This window comes from Vombatus ursinus, unplaced genomic scaffold (assembly GCF_900497805.2).
Source record: "Vombatus ursinus unplaced genomic scaffold, bare-nosed wombat genome assembly UNPS02014807.1, whole genome shotgun sequence".
Lineage (NCBI taxonomy): Eukaryota > Metazoa > Chordata > Mammalia > Diprotodontia > Vombatidae > Vombatus > Vombatus ursinus.
Window position 1 is genome coordinate 24,527,153 of NW_020954585.1, and position 24,712 is coordinate 24,551,864.

General features: G+C 46.4%; 1 protein-coding gene across 3 annotated transcripts in view; it reads left to right on the plus strand.

Annotated features, from left to right (window-relative positions):
* Window positions 1-2,092: 2,092 nt before the first annotated feature.
* Window positions 2,093-24,712, plus strand: part of LLGL1 (LLGL scribble cell polarity complex component 1) — a 99,836-nt gene continuing 77,216 nt past the window's right edge. For all 3 annotated transcript variants that reach the window (XM_027874482.1, XM_027874484.1, XM_027874483.1), the window contains exons 1-2: window positions 2,093-2,327; window positions 18,892-18,989. In XM_027874482.1, the coding sequence (XP_027730283.1) occupies window positions 2,247-2,327; window positions 18,892-18,989 (179 nt within the window). In that variant the 5' untranslated portion in view covers window positions 2,093-2,246. The remainder of the gene's footprint in view (window positions 2,328-18,891; window positions 18,990-24,712) is intronic.

Sequence of the window (24,712 nt, forward strand, 5' to 3'; positions counted from 1 at the left end):
TTTACAGTCCCTACAATGGTGCCATTAAGACCATATGAAAGTCATCACTATGCTAAGGGTGTGTGTGGGGGATGGTGGGGGATACCTGTCTCTATGTCTAATCAGTGGGTAACAGCACTGATTACTGTTCAACAATCCCTCCTTTTAGAAAAACTAAAAATTAAACACACAGACACACACACATACACATACACACAACTTTAGTACAGGGACCTCCTCAGACCCTGGTAGAACACATTTCCAACTGTCCTTAGGGCCAGGAAGGGAGGAAATGCTACACTGGGGGAAAAGTCCAGTACTGGAAGTCTGGAGACAGTCTCTGTGGCTCATGCTCATTATGTGACCTTGGTGGGCTAGTTGTCTCATCTCTTGGGCCTCAGTTTCCTCATCTATAAAATAATTGGACTAGGTAATTGATAAGATCCCTTCCAGCTCAGATATTCTACACTGCTTTAACACTGACGGAATGTGGTATCCTGGCATGTTCACTGGCTTGGGAACGTCAGCGTTCAGAACAATGCTGTGCTAGCCAGGACAGTCCGTGAACTCCCAGGATCTTTCACACTAAGAGGTGGTATGATGTTCACATCCAATACCACATTATAGGATCATGTATTGAGTAACAGCTTAAAGGGACCTTTGAGGTATCTAACATAACAGATGGGAAAACTGAAGCCCATAGAGGTCAGATAACTTGCCCAAGGTTGTACAGGTAAGTAAACAGCAGAACAGGGATTGGAATCCAGCACTTTCCACTGTACCATACCTGGATCCTAGCTCTGCTTTTGCTTCTGACTGACTGTCACTTAATATATCTGAATGTCCTTATCAGTGAAAAGGGCATAAATTTCTCTGGACCAACTGGGACTTTAACTGCCTTTGTTAAGAGTAAGTGGGCAGGGTGGTTAAGTGGCGCAGTGGATATAGCTCCAGCCCTGGAGTCAGGAAAGACCTGAGTTCAAATCCGCCCTCAGACACTTGACACTTAATAATAACTGGGCAAGTCACTTAACCCCACTGCCTAGCAAAAAAGACCAGAAACAAAAAAGATTAAATGAGCAAGTAGATATGAAAAGTGCTTTAAAAGTTCTTGAGCTCTAGAGATATGTCGGATATTGTTATAATTTCTCCTCAAAACAAGTTTTGAATTGTTCTTGAGATTCCGATGCAGAATCGCTAACACTTTTGTACATAGCCTCCAAATTCTTTATCTGAGCCAATCTTCACAATAGCCCTGGAACGGGGGGAAGGGCAGTTGTTATCCTCATTTTACAAAAAGAAGTGACTCCCTAGAGTCCACAAAGACAGCAAGTGCTGGATTCGAAACCCGATCTCCCAATTCCACGTCTCGTGCTTGCAACATCCCCGCCCCACTGCGGGCTCATGGGCTATCAAAGCGAGCTTACCACAATGCACAAGCTACGGCTCGCTGCCCAGCACCTTGCTTCATGCAGGTCCCATGGCACAATTCTCCCTACAGTCCTCAAAGCTCGGCAAAGTTCAAGTCAAACATTTCACTCCCTGGCCCAGGGAGCGCCGGCCGCCAAAGCTTGGACATTGCGTGCAAGCCCCAGAGGCCTCGGGTTGCATCACAGGGAAAGGAAGGGGGAAAAAACAACACACCAAGAAAGGGAAGGGAAAAAAAAACCCCAAACCCCAAACCCCAATCACACACGAACAACACCCAGGCCCTGCACTGGTGGAGAAAAAAAAAAAATCAGAAAGACTATCCCCCACTCCGCACGCACACGCGATCTGCAGGCGCAGGCTTGGTCCCGGGAAAACTACATTTCCCAGCGAGGCACGCGGCCTTGGCACATGCTCGCTCACCCGGGTAGGAAAGCGGGGCCAGGCAAACCCCGGGCCTTTGCCTCTCTCATTGTCTGGCTTGGGGATGCGGGAGTTGAGGGGTGAGGGGAGCGGGGAGCGGAGGGCGTTGCAGGGAGTAGAGCTGATTGGCGAGGCGGCGCGTCCGTCACTCCCACCTTCTCTCTTTCTCCCCGCCTTCTCTTCCTAACCACCCCCCCCTTCCACTTCTGCTCCTCCTGCTCCTGCGCCCCCCCCCTCCCCTCCGCCTCCGGCTTCCCCGGGGTTTTGCAGCGGGGTAGCGCGGCTGGATGCCCAGGCTCCCGCGAGGAGGACGCGCTGGGGGCTTCTTGCATGGGGGGGTTCGGGGGGAAGAGGCCGGTGCTACATTGTTTCCGAACCATTCCTCCTGAGACCCACGTCCCGCTCCGCAGCCCAAGATGATGAAGTTTCGGTTCAGGCGGCAGGGCAACGACCCCCAGAGGGAGAAGATCAAACAGGATCTCTTCGCGTTTAACAAGGTGAGGGGATGGACTTGGGGGGCGGCGGCCGGGCTGGTGCAAAAGCTGCCTGAGATGAGGGGCGTGGGGTGGGTTTGGGGAGGGGGGGAGGAAGAGGAGAAGGAGGAGAGGAGCGGCCACGTTGGGCTAGGAGGGGCAGGCAGATGGGTTTCAGCTGGGGCGTTAGGGACACTGGAGTTAGTCTTCGCCCCAACCGCGTCCCAGTCTGAGAAGCGAGAGCCCCAGAAAGGCTGGGGCAGAAAGACACCCTGCCTGCCCCTCGGAAGTGGGTGTGCTGGGTGGGTGTGGGAGCTGGGGCCCTTGGAAGCTGCTTCACTCTCGGGCTGGGGATCTGAATGCAAAATCTCAGCTGACCCCACTCCCCTCCCCTCACTCCACTCCCCGACCCCCCCCCCCATATTCCCTCACCGACAATTTCCCTCTGTGTAGGAGACAGGGGAAGGACTCTGTGCTTTCTTTCCCCATTTCTCAGCCTTCACTCTCTTTTCCTCCCTCCCTGCACTCCAGTGGAAGAGTCCCCGGAATAGGAGCCCAGCATTTTAGGGCTGGAAATATAGGTTTGTTTTGCTTTTCTTACTGATGCTGGGAGTTGCTGGACAGGGCAAAGGTAGTTGGGATTTTTGCGGCTGGTTTGGTGGTAGAGAAGATGATGACTGGGGCAGCCTGGGAACAGAGGGAACACACAGACACAGGCAGAGAAAACAAACAGAGCAGTACCGCTCCCTTCCCCCAACACACACACACTTCAGACCTGCTTCTTTGTAAAGCAGTCCGATTACTCTGCTCCTGGATCTCCTCTCCTCATCCCGAAACAGATCTTTTCAGCTAGGGATGTGTGGTTATCTAATCTCCAGGGCAAGCATCTTGGTCCTCATCTCCTTCCTTTGCAGCCCTCTTAACTTTTCTTCTGGCATCTCTGGGTAATTGTGGGAGCAGAGAGATGAGGAAGGAAACAGACCCTGAAACCAATGACTCTTGAGTATTAATTGCCCCCTACCTGGGTCGTCGGCTACTTCCCTTGGGGCGTAGGGGCCCTGAATCCGTGGACCGTTTAACAAGTCTCATTTGTGGTTAAAAATACTTAATTCCTAATTGATACACACAACAATCTGGGTAGAATAGGTATCCCCATTTTATAGGTGAGAAAATTGAGACTCTGAAAAAAGGTAACTTGGCAAAATGAACTCAGTGATTAAGTGGCAAAGCCAGGAACCCAAGTCTCCCACTTTAGAGGCCTGTCATCTCTCTATTAAACAAGTGGTTCCTAGGCTTTTAAGTATGAGGACTCCTTTTAACATCAAATATTGTGAACGCCTACGTGATTGTAGTTGTACTATTATCCCTGATTGAGAAAATACATGATAACAAAGTTACTGTGAATTCAGCAATACTTTTAAGTTTGTATCTTTTTTTTTTAATCACAGTATCTACATATGTTTGAAAAATAGTAATGCATGTGAGAGACATTTGCCCTACAAAAGGTACCTTTGTTTATTATTTACTATGTTGATGCCTAATGAGATGGTTGGCGTTTCCTTGCAGAAACTCCCTGGCCCTCAGGTTGGGAACTGCAACATTAGACTGTGAAGTACCCATATCACATCAGATATTTTTTTTCTCCCTCTGATTTCCCTGTTTCGTTTTGTTTTGTTTTTTTTTTTCCCAGCTGACACAGTCTTGACAGAGATCCCCACATGGAAGTGGCCTAGCTCTAGAGTCAGGGACCTGAGTTCAAATCCTGTTTCTGTCACTTATTGTCTGTGTGACCTTAGGCAAACCTCCCTGGCCTCAGTTTTGTCATCTATAAAGGTGTTGGAGTAGATGGGCTCCAAGGTCTTTTCTGATTCTATGAACCTATATGGTTATCCTGAGCCACTGTCCCTTCTTTTACTCCACTTGTGGTCTAGTCATTCAACTTGTCTTTACCCCTGATAATTAAGATTAGGCCCCTTAGAGGTTTTTTTTGTTTGTTTTTTTTAATTTTTAGGCAATTGGGGTTAAGTGACTTGCCCAGGGTCACACAGCTAGTAAGAGTCAAGTGTTTGGTCTGAGGCTGGGTTTGAACTCAGGTCCTCCTGACTTCAGGGCCAGTGCTCTATCCACTGCACCACCTACCTGCCCCAAAGTCATGGGGCTGCTTAGAGTTTTTAAAGTCTAGTTGGGAGAAATAGATAGTTGAAAAGATAACATGTGCCAAGTATCAAGTAAGTGGTTCTGATTGTAAATTCTATAGAATTTCAAAGGAAAGAGGTAGAATTTGAGGCAGGAGTGGTCAGAGAAGGCTTCTTGGAGGAGGCAAAATTAACTTTGAGACTTAAATAAGAATGGATGCAGTTCACATATGAGCAACTGTGAAGGGGAGGTTTCTTGGGCAGGCTGATGGAGAGTGGGGCTGGGATAACTTGTTACCAGGGAGCATGATTTGTGGGCAGGAAATTGGAGGGGAACAGTCTTCTGGATGGGTAAAACAGTCCCAGGTCAGTCTCAGCTCTGCCACCACTTAGTCCCTTTTGGGCTTTCCATTTCCCCTCAGCGGGCTCCGTCTCCTCGTCTGCTGGACTAGGTGTATTCTTCCCAGATAGGAGATTCTAATATCCTCTGATGGATGGTGTAAAGTGTGTGTGTAGGAATCCTATGCCCTTCTGTGGGAAGGATTTATAAAAGATTGTAAGCTTCTTCTGCCGTGTTTCCAGGTAAGCCACTTTTAACTTTTGGGTGACTCCAGAAACGTGAGCTGGTTATACGGCTGGAGATTTGTCTGAGGTCTCCTCTGGCCCCCAAGGAGTGTCACTCAAATTAGAGATGAGGAAACACATTTGACTAGGTTTTGGTCATTTTCAGGATCAAATCAAGCCAGAGATTTTACAGGATGGGCCTTACTGTATTCAGTGGTGTCTTTCTAGGGTACCATATATAGGGTTATGTATGCGGGGGAGGGGGGGGAAGGTAGAGGAAGCTTGACATTTGAAAGAATCCCTGCCTGACTGAATTGGGAATTACTTCATTGGGTAAAATTCATTTTTTAAAAAAACTTGGCATGACTTCATAGTGTGGGATATCTGTGTGAAGTTTCATAGAATTTTAAATCTAGAAAGTTCTTTAGGGGCCATCTTTGTCATAGGTGGTAGAGGGGGAGAAGCTTTGAAACAGGGTCTTTTGTATCACTAGGAAAGGGTAGACAGCTATCTCTTTTACCTCACACACCAAGCAAGTGTTGCCTGACTCTTTGGCAAACTATAGTCGAAGGGCTAGCTCACCTCAAACTAAGAATGATTTTTACATTTTTACTGTACAAAGTTTGGCAACCTCTGCCTTAAAGCTATCGTGGCATTTTGGTGTGACCAAAAGAGCTTTGGATGTAGTTTGGCGATCCATGTTGCTCATCCTGGCTCTGCCGCAGACTTTGTGACCTTGAATAAATCACTTCCCTTCAGTAGGCCTCAGTTTCCTCATTCAATTCAGCAAGCATTTATTAAGCCTCTCCTAGGAGGCCAGGTAGGTAGCTAGGTGGCACAGTGGGTAGAGTCCCGGCCCTGGAGTCAGGAATACTCAGTCTCAGACGCCTACTAGCTGTGTGACCCTGGGCAAGTCACTTAACCCTGTTTGCCTCAGTTTCCTCATTTGCAAAACGAGCTGGAGAAGGAAGGGGCAAACGACTCTAGGATCTCTGCCAAGAAAACCCTAAATGGGGTCATGAGGAGTCAGACACAACTGAACAACAACAGGGGGCCAGGCCCTGTTTGGCCATTGGGTTACAAAGACAAAAAAAGCTAGTATTCTGGCGGGAGGGGGTCAGCCAGGGAAAACGATAATTGGAGGGAGAGTCTCTTGTAGGGAGGTAACAGTTGAGCCTTGGAGATAGAGTTGGAAGTAAGCAGGGACAGCATTCTGGGCCTGGAGATAGGAGATGGGATGTCATGGGGGAGAGAGGTGGTGGGCGTGGACCTTTAAGGTCCTTGAACTCCATAATGCTATTGAGACAGGCATGGAAGCAACCTCTTAACTCCTACTTCAGTGAAACCCAGATGAGAAACTCCCTGTGGGATCATCCTCTGCAGGCTGTGGCCCTCTTTTCAGTTCTTTCTTTGAGCTCTTAGGTAAGTTCAAAGCAGAGGCTGAATTCAGACCTTTTGTAATGACAATTCTCATAGTTCTGCCGCTCTTTGCCATAAACCTCTGGGGGCCAGAGAGGCCAAAGGGAAAGGAGGCAGTGTAGACTGGAAGTGTGAGGCATTCCCTTCCCCCTCTTCCCTCTTTTGAGTTAATCATTTGGTTAAATTGGCATTTCCTTGTTTAAGGAAATGGGGTGTGAAATGGAGACTGGGGTAGGGGGGAGGAGATCTGCAGATGGAAAGAATTGTGAAGAATGCTCTCTCCTTCCCTGAGGTATTCTGGCCAATGAGGGGTAACCTGTATGTCTACTTCCTTTTGGTGAACTTGGTACCTAGGGGTTTTAGCAGATTCTGAGGGGTGGGAACTTAAACCCACCTTTGGCTAGATTCTTTAAAATAATAATAATAAAAAGCTGAAAACCTCCACCCCAAAATAAAATATTCCATTAAGAAGAAGTCTTGATGTGGCAAAAAGACTGCTAGGGCCCAGGAATTGGTTTCTCATCCCAGCACCATCATCTAGTAGTTGTGTGACCTTGGATGAGTCACTTCCCTCCCGGGTCCTCAGTTTACTCACCTGTGTAAAATGAGGAAGTTGGACTAGGTAATCTCTAATATGCCTTACTTTTATCTCTGATATTTATGGGTTCTATTTAGGGCTAGATCTCTGGGTGTGAATGAGTGATGTCATGCAGAGAATGAAATTCTCTAATTCCCAGTCATCCAGGTTGGGCTAGACAGGGAGGGAAGGGCCTATGGTATCTATAGTTCTCTAGCATTCTAGGTCTCTTGTGAAGAGGGTAAGTAAGGGAGTGTGCCTTAGATGATATCCTCTGGGAAGACCCCCAAATGGGGCTCCGATATGGAGTTCAGTTTGGTCCAGTAGAGGAATCTTGGTCCCGACAGAGGTGTGGTATTGGGGTGAGGAAGGAGGAGAGAATTTGTCAGAGTGGGTGGGAATTGATTTCTGGTGGTTCCTACTTTGTTTGGTTACTAGGTATAACTGAGCCCCCTGCTTTCCTCTTCCTCACTTCCCCTGCCCATCAACCCTTTGGCCTCAGCATCTCAAGTCTATCCTACTTTCTGTCACGAACATTGGACACGTGGCTAGCCTCTTTCCGGGCTGAGATGTGTTGGGAAAGCAAACTGAAGTAATATCCTTGTCATCAAAGTAACAGAGATAGGGCTAGACAGGCAGAGCCTCTTTTTGCAGCTGAGGAAAGTGAGAACCAAAGACTTGCCCAAAGTCACACTAGTAGTAAGACTCAGGTCCCAGGGTAGAAGGGGGAAATTGAGAGTCAGGTAGGAAGCAGTTGTATTTGCAGTGACCACTACCTAACCTTCCATTTCTCATCTCCGTGGCTTTTCTTATCGATGGAGGCTGTCGTCCTTGCCCAGAGTCTCTGTTCAAGTGCCATCTCTAACAGCAGGAAATGGGAGGGGAACAGTCTTCTGGATGGGTAAAACAGTCCCACGTCAGTCTCAGCTCTGCCACCACTTAGTCCCTTTTGGGCTTTCCATTTCCCCTCAATGGGCTCCGTCTCCTCATCTGCTGGACTAGGTGGATTCTTCCCAGATAGGAGATTCTAATCTCCTTTCCTAATTCCTGTACTTACTAGTGCATCTTCCTCCTCCTCCCCTAAATTATCTTGTATAGCATATAGATTTTATTTTGACTTTACAGTTCTTTTTTACCTTTGCATCTTAGCACAGTATCTAGTTCATAGGACGTTAATATATCCTTGTTGAATTGAAGAAGCCCTCAGAGTTGATGTCTCATTTGTAGTCAACTGGCCTCTATTTGCAGTGGACTGGTAGACCCTGGCCTGTGTCGAAAGGAATCAGTGTCCTCATTTTATGCGTGAAGTAATGGAGGCCAAAAGCCTTGCCGTCGGTTACGTATGTGGTAGTAAGTAGCAGAGTTGGGATTCCAACCACCTTGGAAGCTGTGTTCTGTCTCTTTTTAGAATGATTTCCGGGAGCAGCTAGGTGGCGCAGTGGATAGAGCTCTGGCCTTGGAGTCAGGAGGACCCGAGTTCAAATACGGCCTCAGACACTTGAAACTTACTAGCTGTGTGACCCTGGGCAAGTCACTTAACCCCAATTGCCTCACCAAAAAGCAAAAAAACAAAACAAACAAACAAACATAGAATGATTCCTCTTTGGCTCAGGGAGGTTAGGGCCCAGTGAAAGGCAGACGTGGGCTCACATATACACTTGTCACCAGCAGTCCTCCCATAGAATCTCAGGGACAGATATTGTAGGCTCCAGGGAAGCCCAGGCTTGGGATTGGCTGGAAATTTCCCTAACTCTGGTGCTGCCCACTTTCCTCCACCCTGGTGCAAAGTTGACTCTCCCCACACTCACTGCCAGTGGGGCAGGGGTTCTGAACTGTCTCCCCAGAAGAGAGGATGGATTCCTCTGACCTTTTCCTCCTTATACTTGGTGGAAGAGCTAGCAAACAACCAGTAGAGTTTAGGGGAATCATTATGTGGCTGGAGAATTAGGGCAATGCTAATGTTAAAGATGGAGACCCTGCCCCATTGGCTTTGTGTGTTCTGAACACTGAGTAGCCAGCCACACAAGGGTAACTCCTAGAAGTCTGGAGGCCACAGGAGGGCCTTCCTGAAGAGTAAATAGGCTAAGACAGCAGTTCTCAAGATGTAGCCCCCAGGACTCCTGGGAGTACAAAGGAGCCTTTCAGGGGGTCTGGAAGGTCAAAACTGTTTTAATAATGATACTAAGGTGTTATTTGCCTATTAAAATACCCCTCTTCAACTACAAATCTGTGTGAGGCCAGATTTTCTTCATATACTTAAACCAGTCAGTCAGTAAGTGTTTATTAAACACCTGCTTACCAGTAAGCCAAGGGCAGCTAGGTGGAGCAGTGGATAGAGTGCCAGGCCTGGAGTCAACAAGACTTGAGTTCAAATGTGACCTCAGATACTTAGCAGCTAAGTGACTCAGGGCAAATCACTTAATCTTGTTTGCCTCAGTTTCCTCATCTGTAAAATGAGCTGGAGAAGGAAATGGCAAACCATTCCTGGAGAAGGAAATGGTGAACCACTCAGGCATCTTTGCCAAGAAAACCCCAAAGGTGGTCATGAAGAGTCAGACGTGACTGAAGCCACTCAGCAACAATAACAATAAGCCAGGCACTGTGCTAAGCTCTGGGTTTACAAAGAAAGGCAAAAGACAGTCTCTGAACTCAAGGAGCCCATAGTTTAATGGGGGAGACAACAGGCAAACACTAATGTACACACAAACTATATACAGGATAAATTGGAAATAATCAACAGATGGAAAGCACTAGAATCTTAAGGAATAGGGAAGGGCATCCTGTAGAAAGTGGGTTTTAGCTAGGACTTGAAGGAAGCCAGGAGGAACTCTGGGTATCGGGAATGACCATTGAAAGTGTCTGGACTTGGGAGATGTCTTGTTTGAGGAACAGCAAGGCCAGCCAGCATCACTAGACGGCAGGGGAAGGATGGAGAGGTAGTAAGGTGTAAAAAGACTGGAAAAGGGAGGAGGTGGTTATGAAGGGCTTTCAGTGTTAAACAAAGGATTTTATATTTCATCTTGGAGGTGATGGGGAGCCACTGGAGTTTCTTGAGTAGGGAGGTGGCATGGTCAGAACTGTGATTTAGGAAAATCACTTTGGGGGGCAGCTAGATGGCTCAGTAGATAGAGCTCTGGCCTTGGAGTCAGGAGGACCTGAGTTCAAATACAGCCTCAAACACATGACACTTGCTAGCAGGGTGACCTTGGGCAAGTCACTTAACCTTAATTGCCTCACCAAAAAGCAAAAAAAAAAAAAAAGAAAATCACTTTGACAGCAGAGTGAAGGATGGACTGGATTGGGGAGAAACTTGGGGCAGACAGACCAACCAGCAGACAATTGCAATAGTCCAGGCATAAGGTGAGGAGCACAGCACAGTGGAGGCACTGTCAGAGGATAGAGAAGCGGGCATATGGGAGACGTGGGTATAAATGACAATATTGGTAATAAATGGTAATAATACTAGGTAATGTAATTTATGGTAATAATATATATGGTAAAATTGACCAGTCTTGGCAACAGATTGGTTGTGGGAGTGAGAGTCCAGAGTTGAGGATGATTACCTAGGTTACAAGCCTGGGTGACTGGGTGACCCAACAGTAATAAGGAGGTTAAGAAGAAGGGAGACTCTGGGGAAAAAAAAATAACAAGTTCAGGGGGCAGCTTGGTGGTGCAGTGGATAGAGTACCGGCCCTGAAGTCAGGAGGACCTGAGTTCAAATTTGGCCTCAGACCAGACACTTATTAGCTGTGTGACCCTGGGTAAGTCACTTAATCCCAATTGCCAAAAATAAATAAAAATAACAAATTCAGTTTGAGACATATTTGAGATGTTGACTGGACATCCAGTTTGAAATGTCCATTAGGTAGTTGGAAATGGGAGACTGGATGTCAGGAGAGAGATTAGGGCTGGATAAACAGATTGAGAATTATTAGCATAGAGATAATTGAATCTATGGGAATTGATGAGATCACCAAGTGAAATAGTATCCCTCTAAGGAGAATAAAAGAGGACAGAGTCCTATGAGATACCCATGGTTGTGAGGCATGATCAAGGTGAAGAACCAGCAAAGGAGACTTGAGAAGTAGTGGTCAGATAGGTAGGAGGAGAAACCAGCAAGAGGGTATTGTCACAAAAACCTGAAGGGAAAAGAGAACAGGGTGGGGAACCAGGGGCCTCGAATCCACATGCATTCTGGGAAATTTGTATTCAATCAGAGGTCCTCACTTGAGGACCTTGAGGCCTCGGGTTCCCCACCCCTGGAGTCGAATATCCAGGAGAATAGGGTGATTGACAGTGTCAAAGGCTATAGATGGGTCAGGAAGGCTAGGGTCTGAGAAAAGGCCATTAGATTTGGTAATTATGAGATCATTAGTAACGTTGATTTCAGAAGTTGATGGAGTTGGAGGCCAGACTCTACAGAGTTAATAAGAGAGTAAGAGAGGAAAGGAAGTGAAGGCACCTATTGTACCAAGCCTTCTCAAAGAGTTGAGCCACAAAAGGGAGGAGAGAGATGGAACCAAAATTTACATATCGAAACAGATTGAATGCAGAAGCAGATATGAGAATCCAGCTGTCTTCCATTAAGCCAGGCCATAGAAATTTGCAAAAATATGTAAAACAATGATATTCTTCTCACTAATTTTTTTTGTTTTGGAAAATATAGTTGTTTTTCATTTTACAAAGTTACATTAACTTATAATGGGTTTTTGTTATTTTTAAGTGAATTAGTAAATAAATATTTAACAAATATTTTAAAATTTCTAATACAGTAGACACTGATAGGTATAATTCATATAAACCAAAACTCTTTGGGTTAAAATAATTTTTAAGTGTATAAAGGGGTCCTGTGACCAAAAATTTTGAGAATTGATAAGTTATAGGTTGGGTGTATTGTAGGAGAAAAGTAGAGGGTAGGGTAGGGCGGGGCCAGACGGAGTCTGAATTCCTCCTGTCAAAACCCACTTCTGATCTCCCAGGAACCTCTTCAATCTCTCTACTGATCAGGGAGACTGTAGGGGTGAGAGTAGTCTTGGAAGGGGGAGGCTGTTTTATTCTGGAGGGGCTGTTCAGAGGAAGGGCTGTGGAGGTGACTGACCGGCCCTCTTCTCTTGCCCCAGACAATTTGTCCCCTGGATTCTGGAAAGTGTTTTGGTCTTTTGGGCTAGAATTGGGTGATTCAGACCTGCACCTTTTTATATTAAGAATTTCTTCCTCTAATTTAACTCAAGTAAAGCTAAAATTTTGAGAGCTAAAATTTTTGTCGCTAATTACTTCTTCCCCTCCCCAAGCCAAAGCGTTGCACTTCTCCACGGGCTTGTCTGAGTTGGGAATTTTCAACATAAGTAGATAGGTCTCTCTTAGGCTTTTGCCTCAGGATGGACAGAGGCAGTGATTGTTAGTTGAAGATGGGGGTGGCATCAGGCATATTGGGTTCTGGTGCCACTAAACTTGTCTTTGGGGATTCATGTTCCTCCTCTGTGAAAAGGGATCATAGGTTCATATATTAAAAGCTGGGAGCAACTTCCGAGATCCAGTCCAACTCATCATTTTACAGATGAGGAAACTCAGGCCAAGAGAGATGACTAGACTAAGCCTGAGGACAGAAAGGAAATAAGCATTTGTATAAGACCTCCTATGTGCCAGGAACTCTGCTAAGGGCTTTTTACAAATATTATCTCATTGAATCCTCACAATAACCTTGGGAAGTACATGCATTTTACAGCTGAGGAAACTGAGGCAAAGAGAGGTTAAGTGATTTGCCCAGGGTTCCACAGAAGTGAGATCAAATTTGAATTCAGGTCTTCCTGACTTCAGGGCGGGCATTCCACCCACTGTGCCACCCTCTATAGTAAATGACAGAACCCAGATCCTCTTAACTCCAAATCTGGTCCTCTTTGTACCATAACACTCTGTCTTCCCATTGTCACTGAGTTATTGTGAAAGCAGCAGTACAATGTTTAAGTTTTCCCTCCCAGGAAGAGGAAGGAGTTGGTCAAGGTGAGGGTAGTGGGGGCTGGGGTGGAGTCCCATCATTAGGCATTGATTGAATACAAAGCTAGCCCAGAGCCTGGGGGATTGTTTCCTGCCTGGCTACTGCTGCTTCGTGACCTAGTACCAGCACTGGGGGAGCACCAGTGTTGCCCGTACCAGGATAACATTTCCCCAGAAGTATGGGGGGGAGCTGTGGAAAGGAGGTGTGTGGTGAGGGAGAGAGCTAGCTAGACACATTTGGAGACGTGTTTAAATATAGCCCAGCTGAGGAACTAGGGTGGGAGAGGTGAAAGATAGCAAACACATGCATACTCAGGCTGAAACTGTACTGAGTGTGAAGTCATGGGGTGCCCCCCCCATCCCGCCCCCGAGCAGAAACCTGTCGTCTCCAGGAGTCGGAAGGGAAGCTTAGAGGTTTCTCTGGTGAGTCCAGCCTCCCACCCAATCCGAGAATCCCTTCAATGCATCCCTGACAGTCAGATCTAGCCATTGCTTGAATACTTTTGATTATTGCCCTCGTGATATTCATGAGTATCATGGTTTTCATGGTATTATATTCATGAGTTATTACCTCATGAGGCTGTCTATTCCATTGGGGGGGAGCTCTTAATGATTAGAAAGTTCTTACAATGAGCTGAAATCTACCTCCCTAGAGCTTCAGTGTATTGCTCATGGTTCCTGGGGACCTTAAGGATTGGACTAGCTCCACTCTTCTAGTTTCAATGTATTGTTACTTTTATGTCTCCCCCCCCCCCCCGGAATAAGACTATAAGCTCCCTGAAGGTAAGAATTTCTTATATGCCCTATAGCATAGAGCTGGAAACCCAGGATCGTACATTTAGAGCTGTGAGAAATCTCAGTGTCTATTTAATATAACCCCCTCATTTTACAGGTGAGGAATTGAAGTCCAGAAATGTTAAGTGACTTTCCCATGGTCATACAGATAGTGGTTAGAGGTAGGATTTGGACTGAGGTCTTTTGACTCCAAGTCATTACTTTTTTTTACTGTTACACAGGGGGGACACAATACATACTTGTTTCTTAGTTGGCCCCCTATTGCTGCCCTTATCCACTAGGGAAGTCCTATCTAGGTGACATCTTAGGGTTGGCGGAGGAGGGAATGCAGAGAGCCCTGCTTTGTTGAGGTCTCATAGGGAGGCCAAAAAACCACTGCCCAGGAAAAGTTTGTACTTTGTGGGAGGGGAACAAATAGGACAAATTTAACCTTTGACCGGCCTCTGAATTTGAGTTCTTGGAGGTCTGGCTTGGGTTCAGAATTCATCACTGCTTGGGTCCTGTGAGGGAGAGGTATGGGTGGGCTGAAACAAGGGAAGGCATCCTTTAGTTATCGGAATGTGTTTGTAGCCCAATCCAAGACAAATACAGCGTTTGGCTGGAGCAGTGACAAGCGGTGCCTTTGGGAATGGAGGGAAGCGTGATGGGAAGGAGACTAGAGGCAGGAGAGTGGGGATAAGGCGGTCTGAACCCCTCTTCCCACTGGGTTCTTAGAGGTTTCATTGACACCCAAAATGAGAAGTGCCAGAGGAAATTTGGAGTTGACTTCAAAGCATCTTCTCCACCTGGGTTGGAGGATGGGCCTATAGTTCTTTGTCAGCTGGTCCGAGGTCCCAAGAAGCCTATTAAGATCACCTGCTGGATAATTTGAAGTTGGAAACAGAAACAGCTGCCAGGCGAGCCATCCCTCGTTCTGCTCTCCCTGTCACCTCTTCTCAGGAATGCTGGGACTCTTGGGTTGGGAGTCAGGCCTTGGGTGTCCCTGGGTCCTTCTTGGTAGGTGTCTGCTCCTTGGTTAGTCAGAGTTGCAGGAAGACCTTACAAAGTTATCAGAAACCTGAAAGGAAGGAGGAGGACATAGTCTCTGCTCCATATTGATGGAGGTCCTAGAAGGGGAAGTTTGTGCTTGTAAGGGCTCTCTTAGCTCCTCGAAGCTGCCCCCTGCTCAGCCAGTCATGAATTTAAAGTTGGAAGAGATACTACAAGCCTTAAGGTTTGTAAAGTGCTTTACATGGTATCTGATTGGATCCTCATAGTAACTGTAGGTATTAGTATCCTCATTTTACAGATGAAGGAACTGAGGCTCAGAGGAGCTCTTTACACAGATAGCAAACTGCGTGGATGAAAAATTTAATCAGCAAGCATTTCTTAAACACTAACTATGCATCAAACACTGTACTAGACACTGAAGAAACAAATATAAAAAATAAAACAATCCTTGCCCTCAAGGAGGATACATTTTAATGGGGGAGGGCAGAGAGGGAAGGTGAATAACAACTATATGTGTACATATATATGTGTGTGTAAAGAATAACTACAGGGGCAGCTAGGTGGAACACTGGCCCTGGAGTGAGGAGGACCTGAGTTCAAATCCAGCCTCAGACCAAACACTTGACACTTACTGGCTGTGTGACCCTGGGCAAGTCACTTAACCCTGTTTGCCTCAGTTTCCTCATCTATCAAATGAGCTGGAGAAGGAAATGACAAACCACTCAAGAAAATCCCAAGTAGGGTCACGAGAGTCAGACACGACCAAAATGACTCAACAGTAAAAGAGAAGTTTAAATTGAATCCTGAAAGCACTAGGGATCCGGTAGAGTTGATTAAATAGGGGGAGTGTCGTGGTCAGGCCTGTGCTTGAGGAAAATCACTTTGGCAGCTGTGTGGAAGATAGACAGGAAAGGGGAGAGAGTTGAGGCAGGGAGATCATTCAGGGAGTTCTTGGAACCAATCTAAGTGAACTAAGGTGTTAGCTATGTGAGTAGACAGAAGGGGTCAGATACAAGAGATGTTGTGGAGGTAGAAAAGCAAGATTTGGCCGCTGATATGGGATGAGAGAGAGCGAGGAGCTGGGGTTACCAACTGGGCAGTTACCAGCCTGGGAAAATGGGAGAAAAATAATGGTGTCCTCTGCTGTAGAGGTGTCAAACTCACAACTCTAGTGAGGCCAGAACCAGATTAAGCTATAACTGGGAAATGTTTAACAAAATAAACAAAAATACAATACATTATAGATAACGTTAATTTGTGTCTTTCTAAGTCATGCAGCATGCAGGGATCCCTTTCTATTTGATTTTGACAGCACTCCTCTACGGAAACAGGGATGTTTGGAAGAGGGAAATGTTTTTTGGGGAAAGTTTTGGATTTGTTGCCTTTGAGATGTCTCTGGGACATACAGATGTAAATATCCTGTAGGAAGTTGGTGAGCTGGGACAGACACTCAGGAGAGAGACTGGGGATGGATTTATAGATCTGTAAATCATTTATGTGGACATGATAATTAAACCCCAGGGAGCCATCAAGGTCACAAAGAGAAGAGAACCCAGGACAGAGCTTTGGTGAATACCCACAGTGAGGGGCGGTATGGGTGACAAGACAGCAAGGTGTCAAAGAAGCCTTGAGGCGTGTAGAAGGAGAGTGTGGACAGGGTAGTGTCAGAAAGGCTAGAGAGGAATAAGTATCCAGGAGGAAAGTGTGGCCAACAGTGTCAAATGTCCCAGAAGTCAAGAAGGATGAAGATTGAGGGGGATAAAAAGTCAAATTTAGCAGTTCAGAGGTAGGTCCCTCTTGACTCCATATTTATTGCTTTTAAGGCTATGCCACATTGCTTAGAGTGCTAGACTTGGAGTCCAGAAGACCTAGGTTTAAATCTTGCCTGTGACAAGTGACTTAAACTCTGAGCCTTGGTTTTCTCACCTGTAAAATGAATGGATAAGACTAGATTGCTTTTGAAGTCCCTTTCGACCTTAAATTCTATGAAGGATTGAGGTTAGCTAGAAGGAAGAGTTTTCCTGAGAAGGGAGAATTGTGCCCATGTGTGGCTTGCTTGGAGGCAGGGGGATGGACCTTTTGACTTAGACAACCTCCTTCCAGTTGTGGGTTAGATGAACAGATACTTCCTTCTGAGCCTAGTTCTGTGCCCTCGAGATTTACCCTTTCGTGTGACCTGGGACCCTGGGCCTAGTGGATTTATGCTGGCTGTGATTTGTGGCACAGTGAGTTTCCACACCCATATCAGGCCGCCTGCAGGAGGGTAGGCCTCTTCAAACCGGGAAAACTGGAGTAGAGCTGAATCCATGAAAATAGTGGGAATCTGTGGGTCTGGTCAACCAGGCACTGGAACTGTTGGCCAGTCCCCCTTGGAGCTACAAGGGAGTAGTTTCAGAATAAAGGATCTCACTGATCATTGATCTCATTGGTGCAAGCTTATTACTCTTAGAAGTGAGGGAATGTTTAGAGAAATTCTTGGACGTCAGCACCCTGGAGTGTTGGGAAATCATGCTCATTTAGGCACATCCCTGCCCTCTGAGGTGACCGCTGGGAGCACAGCTCTGCCTCTCCCACCCTGTCTTCTGGGACTGACCTAGAATTATTCTTGGAGGATGGGAAGAAAGTTGGTTGTGTGAATAACTCTGAGATGAGCTTTTGTGGGGCCACTCTTTTCCCTGTTGGATTGGTGTTAGAATCACCAGCCATCTATCCACCTGGCTTAGCTGTCTTTGAACACAACCAGGCACTTTCTGGGTAAACTTCTGTAGTTTAGGCTTTATAAAGTTGATAGGCAGTATTGGGCCTGACAAAGACCTGCAATTATCTGTTTATGTGCATTTATTCATACAGATATTTAAGTATTTACTGAGCATGCAGGCCTGGGCTAGATACTGTGGGAGGATAGAGCTATAAATCTCAGGCTTTGCTTTTGAGGGGCATATAGTCTAAACTAGAGATATGATTAGCATACATGGAAGGTCATCTCATATTTCTAAATTAGACTCTAAACTTTATAAAGGCAAAGCCTGTACACATAATAAATACTTAAATATCTGTGATCAAAGCATGACTTGAATGAAGAGGTTTGAGAGGACACCCCAACCTACCCATTTGGGGAGAGGTGGGAAGTCCCCAAGTGTTTTTAAACTGTTTCCAGTTTATTGATTGGTTGGACTGATTTTTTTCCCTCTTCTTTTCCTTTCTTTTTTTTTTTTTGTCTTTAAAACATACTTTTTGTTTGTATAGGATGGCTTCTGGGAAAGGGGAGGGATACAGGGGAAAATATGGTGATTGTAAGAAACAAAAGACATCAATAAAAACCTACTTTTAAAATATCTGTGATCATAGAAGGACGATAGATTTAGAAATGAATGGAATAATGGAGGTGATTTAATGCAGCCGTCTCACTTTATAGGTCAGGAAGCTGTGACTTCCCTAAGGTCACTGGGGCAGATGTTACAAAGAACACTGTTCCTTGTACCCAGTGAGTGGTACAGAGCAGGCTGCAATCACTGGAGATTGTCATGGTCCAGGAGGGCATTCTAGGCGTGGGACTAGGTTGTGTAGGGTGTTTTTATATTTATATAGCATTTTATTTTTTTAATTCAATTTTATTTTCATTTCTGGAATTATCTACCTTCTACCTTCCCTACCCATTGAGAAGGCAAGAAAAAAAACCTGTTTCCATAGCATTTTAAGACTCTGCTTACAACAGTGCTTTGAGGTAGGCAGCGTGAGTGTGTCTTCTCCTTTTACAAATGAGGAAATCAAGGTTTACATGAGTTATCTGAGATCATTTGATCAGTGAAGTGGCAAAACCAGGGTTTGAACTCAGGCCTGTGTGAATCCCGAGTCCATTGTAACACACTCTCTCTCCAGTGCCAGGCTGAGCTGTTTAGACTTGAGCCTGTAAGTAATGGAAAGGCATGTGTGATTTTTATGTTTATCAGTTTGTATCTGTGTGTCTGTCTGGGCATGTGTCTGAACCAGTCTGTGTAACTGTCTCTGCGTGTCTCTCTCTGCCCCTTGCCCTTTAAGAGTAGGGACCCTCATTGGGCCCTGTAACTCCTTCCCTGAGTCTGGAATGTCACCAGCTATTTCCTTTTCCTTCCAGACTGTGGAACATGGATTCCCCAACCAGCCCAGCTCTCTGGCTTATGACCCCAAGCTTCGCATCATGGCCATTGGTACAAAGTCTGGAGCAGTCAAAATGTATCCTTTTCCCCTCTCTGCCCCTATCAAGGTGGCCCCAGGAGTCCCCGAGGGGTTGAGAGGTAAGGCTTACTCAGCATAATTTAGAGGTGGGTTCTTCCCTCTTGTGCCCCAGGGACCAGAGGGTGGAAGCCAGGTGGATGTGTGGGTCTACACCGCTGGATCTAAAATACCTCCCTGGCTGTTGTTTTTGGAAGAGCAGATGGGAGAAGTTGGGTCTTGAATGGTGGGTAGGATTTGGATCCAGGGAAACTTTTTTTTATGTTGGGGAGGCAAGACGAGCAGAGACATAGCTCACAGATGGGAATACGCAAAGGATATTTGGGGAGATTTGGAGGTAGAGGGGGTCAGGGTATCACCTTGTCATTAGATGTGTACTATAAGAAATAAGGTCGATTGGGCCCCTAAAAGGCCTTGAGTACCAAGCATGGGAATCTGGACTTGATTTGGTAGAAGGAAGGAAACAATGAAAAGTTCTTAAATCTTCTTGGAAGGATGATAGGATGAAAATAGTCTTAGGAAGAGAACTCTGGAAACATGTCAGATGGAGTGCCTCGAGCATGGTATAGGTGATTAATAAATGCTTATTGAGGGGCAGCTAGGTGGCGCAGTGGATAGAGTGCTGGCCCTGGATTCAGGAGGACCTGAGTTCAAATGTGGCCTCAGACACATAACACTAGCTGTGTGACCCTGGGCAAGTCATTTAACCCCATTGCCTAGCCAAAATAAATAAATAAATGCTTATTGTATGAGTGGTTGAGAAAGCCACATGACTTATGGAGGAAGGGCTGAGTTTGTTATTGTTCTAACGTTAGACCTCCTTGGCTCTTCCTTCACCAACCCAAGGATGGGACATCCCTTATTGGGCGGTTTCTGATACTGGAATTCTTCCCCAGTTCACAGAGTAGCAGTGAGCAGAAGCCTCATCACCTCCTCATGGGCATCTCTATGTCTTTTCCCATCTATCAGGGTCACCTGGTTGATCTCACAGCTATCCAGGACTAGAATTGGGTCCTTCTGACTGAAAGTTAAGTGAGTTTTCCCCTATCACATTGCACTAGGTAGGATAGATGAGGCCAGGTGGTGGAGTTATGGTCATGGAGTTGGGAGACAAGGGTTAGGATTAGAGTAGCAGGGATAAGATTATAAGGCTAGGTTTATGGGTTTAGGTTTAGAATTTCAAAGGCTACGGGTAGCCCTTGGAGGGAGGAAGGGAAGGTTAAGGGAAGGGGAGGCTTAGAGACTGTTGGCCTAAAGCTTGGAAGAGGTAGAAATGTCAAAGCTTGGGAGGAGGTTACCAGTAGTCCTGAAAGGGGTTTAGGGAAGAGGCTTTCAAGCCAAATTTCCTGTCCTAGTCCTAGATAGGCAAGGGAAAAAGCCAAAGATTTAGCCTGAGTATGCAGCTAGGACTTCTGCTGTCTGTTCCTTCTCCTTACCCACATCCCCCTAAACCCTCAGGATGAATGGGCATCTGGGGACTGGCTTCCCCTTCCCCCTCCCCGCAGAAGCCAGTGAAGACCACCTGCTGGATGATTTAAAGTGTGGAACAGAAACGGCTCTCAGGCCAAGGCCTCCAACCCCAGCTTTGTTCCCCATCTTGCTTCTTCTTAGGAACATTAGGTCTCTGTGTTGAAAGTCAGGCTATGGACATCCCTTGGTCAGTCATTCCGGCCCCCAGTTAGTCAGGGAAGGAGGTCCTTATCTGTTAGGCCTCAGAGAGGCAGGCAGACCTCCCCTTCCTACCTCCCTTCCCCTGGCACCACTCCTGGCCCCTAGCCCTGCTGGGTGGGGGAGGGGTGGGCACAATCAAGGTTCCTGTATGGCTGTGGACAAAGCGGGCATTTTCCACTACACAGTGCACCCAGGGATGGCAGGGTCAGCCCTAGCCCAAGCAGCTGAAAGCTCCCTTCCCCCAGCTGGGGAGAGGCAGCCCTCATGTAGTGGAAGTCCAAATCCAATTTGGAGTTGGACAACCTGGCTTCGTATTCCAGGTCTGCTCCTTACTCTGTGTGACTTTGGACAAGTCACTTAGCTACTCTGGGCCTTGGATCCCCCCTCTTCAAAATGAGGAAGTTGAAGTTGATGATCTCAAGTCTCTTTCAGCTCTAAATCTAAGATCTTTTGAACAAGGAGGCAGCCTGGGAGTCTGGACTCCTAGGTCTTCCTTGTGATTCTTCCAAATCTGCCCCTGGGTTATACCCCTCTGTCCATCCTGGCAAACCACTCTTAAGTGAGAGTGAAACCTTCCTTCCCTACTCCCCACTTACCAAGCTGACTCACTGACCCTTAGCTGGGACTGAGAGTAGCCAGGAGATACTTGGAAGAGGAGCCTCAGTTATGCTAGTGTTTTGGGGGGACACTGCCATAATTAAGAAGCACTAATTGAACCATACTAGATATTGGGGGAGGGATACAGAATGTGTGTCTCTACATACATACATAAACCATTAAACACAGAAATTACATATATCTTTCCATTATCTGTGGGATCGAATCTCAATAGCTCAGCCTGGCACTGGAAGGGCATTGGGGTACCATTGAAAGAGCAGTGAGGTGGGCCAGCTAGGTGGTGTAGTGGATAGAGCACTGGCCCTTGGTCAGGAGTACCTGAGTTCAAATCCGGCCTCAGACCAAACACTTGACACTTACTAGCTGTGTGACCCTGGGCAAGTCACTTAAACCCAATTGCCTAAAAAAGAAAGAAAGAAAGAAAGAACAGTGGGCTTAGCCTTGGCTCTGCCCCTTGTTAGCTACATGACTTTGAGTGATTCATTTAACATCTCTAAATCCTGATGGTTTAGTAGGGGAAAGAGGAGCTACTAGCATAAAGTTTTCATGGGACAGTGTCTGATGTGCCGTGCGATTCCTGAGCAGAGGAAGAAGTTAGTGGGAATAGACAGGAAAGGTTTCATGGACCGGGGTGAGGCCTACTTTTCTTAAGTCACCTGTCTTCGGAAGAGTAACTGACAACCCTGCTGGTCACCAGTTGACACAAAGGATGAAGACCCAAAGCCCTGTACAAACAGGTGGGCAAGGGGTTAGATAGAGAAGAGACAAGAGGCCTCTGTTCTCTCCTGAAAGCAACCGATTGTGTCTCTATTCATGCCACTGCAGACCATTCCATTCCACAAACATTTATGGAATGCCCGCTGTATACAAGGCTCAGTACACAGTGGACTCCTATTTCCTTATTTTACAGAGGAGGAAATGATTGATTGTTACCCAAAGCCACACAGCAAATTAGTGGTAGAGCTGAGACTTGGAACCCAGGTGTTCTAACTTCTAATCCAATGTTCTTTTGTCTGTTACTTTTGAAGAGACATGCCAGAGGCTGATTATAGTGTATGTGTAAGGGGGGACGTGTGGTTCTGCTTCCCCCCTCCAAATTGCTGTTACATGTACTTCGGGGGGATAGAGGGGTTTGAGTGATTGTATATGTGTTGGGGATGGAGGGGAGGGAGAGTGCTTGTTATCAGAGCAGGAGGCTGAGACTCTAGACTCCTGCTTTCTTGCTTTTCCCCACCGAGATTCAGCCTGATCTGGGCTCCCCAGATTGGCTCTCTTGTCTGAATCCAGTAAGGTCTCTCTACCTTTACCCCCTCTGGGGAGCCAGGTCTTTCCTAGTTGATCAACTGGTAGCTTTTCAGTTGTCACAGGCCCTGCTTCTATCATTGTCTCCTGAGAATGAGTCACTTTGGAGTTTTCTCACATCAGGGAAAACATTTTCCTTCCCCTTCCCAAGGCTGGGTGAGAGTGACTGGCCAAGCTTAGAGCTCAGTGCATGTTAGACCCTTCAGTCAGGCCTGGGATGGGCGAGGGGCCTTCCTATTGGATTGGACATGTGTGGCAGAGATCAATAAAGATGATTATTCCATGATTCAGCCGTTCATAAAACTTGGTAGTTATGGAGTCCAGCAATGGACCATGGACCCCCCCAGAGAAGCTGGGTGGCTGGCCTAAGGTCACACAGGGAGGAGTTAGTGATACTGCTGAGTCTAGATCCCAGATCTCCTGATGTTGAATGTTCTTTCTGTGACAGAGCTTAAGTAACTTGCTGGAACTCACGTGGCATGTTAGTGGCAGAGGCAGACCTAGAGTCTGTGTCCTTAGGTTTCCTAGATCATGGTCTAAGGCTTCTGGATGCTTTGACCCTCCCCTCACCCCCATATACCACCAGACATAAAATCACCATCCTGTTTCTGTAGCACCCTTTTTTCTTTTGACTTGATTTGATTCAATTAACGAGTATTTAATTGTTTCTCCCTCTCACCTCCTCTACTGGGAGAGAAAAAACAAACAAACAACCCTGTAGTAAATATTTATAGTCAAGCAAAACAAATTCCCACATTGACCATGTCCAAAAATATATGTCTCAGTCTGCGTCTTGAGTCTATCCCCTCTCTGTCAGGAGGTTACTTTCTACCCATTCTTAAAAAACCAGCTGCTTAGTTCTTCCTGACAGCAGGGTTTGCTGTTCTGAGAACCTTAGAGTTTAGAAATCTAGGCTTTCAGGGCAGCAGCCCAGAGAGGGAGTGGCGTAGCATTCTTTCCTGTCTACCAACTTTTCCTCCCCAGGAAGTGGAGTGAACAATTTAGAGAGGTTTGGAGAAGCTAGGACGCAGGTATGTGTGCCTGTGTTCAGACTCAGTTCGATGAGATAAGGCAAAAGTTACCACTTTAGGGGGTCTACTCTAAAGCCTGAGATAGGCAGGGGAGGGGAAGATAGAGCTCCCTGTAGGGTGGGGGGGGTGGGGAAGGAATCTCACTTGACACAGCTGTGTTCTTGGGAAAGGCTAAGTGCTAATTGCATCTGTGTAAAGCAGTCTTGCTTGGGGGGTGGGGGGTAGGGTGGGGAAGGGATAGAACCTGCTGTTTAAAGAACTGCTCTATTCTGTAAGGAATCCTTTTGTAAAGTAAGAGAATTACCTCCTAATTTATTGTTTAAACCTGGATTTTCCTCTCTTTGAGTTGCACTGCCCTGACCGGTAGCTCTTGAGGTTTTTGCCATCACTTCCCCACCCCCCTCCTTTCCAGGGCCTCTGGTGTGTTTGGCTCTAGGTGGAGCTCTGGACTGGGTCCCTAAAGCAACATCTGGATCTGGCCCAGATGAGGATCCTGGCTGCCTCCCTATTCTAGGCCATTCTTACAGCTGGGGAATCCTGCCCATTGTCCTCTCAAAGCTCTCAATCCTGACTAACCAGGCCAGACCCTCCCTGCTGATTGACTTATCTGTTTCTGGGTAGGTCAGGCTGAGGATGGGGGGCCCATCTCAGAACAGGGCCCCAGAAGCGAAGTAGGTGAGGAGAAAGGAAATAAGAATAGTAATTACTTGGGAAGACAGCCTGCTGATTCAGCATCTCCCCCCACCCCTTAGAAGTGGATCAAAACTCTATTTGTCCTCTTCCCATCCCCCTACTCTGCAGTTGTTACTACTCTTCAGTATCCTGGGAAACTCCTAACCCTGTTTTCATTTGCACATGCTCAGGACTGTAGGCCCACTTTGACCCATAATAGAAATCTCCTATCATCATCAAAATCTTATTCCATATGTATATATGTATGCACACATCTGGAACATATTTAAATCTGTAAGAATAAATATGCACGCATACATATGTATATATACATATATGTATATACACATATGGAATGGATTTAAATTTATAAAAGTAAGAGCCATTTCCGTGTGTGTGTGTGTGTGTGTGTGTGTGTGTGTGTGTGTG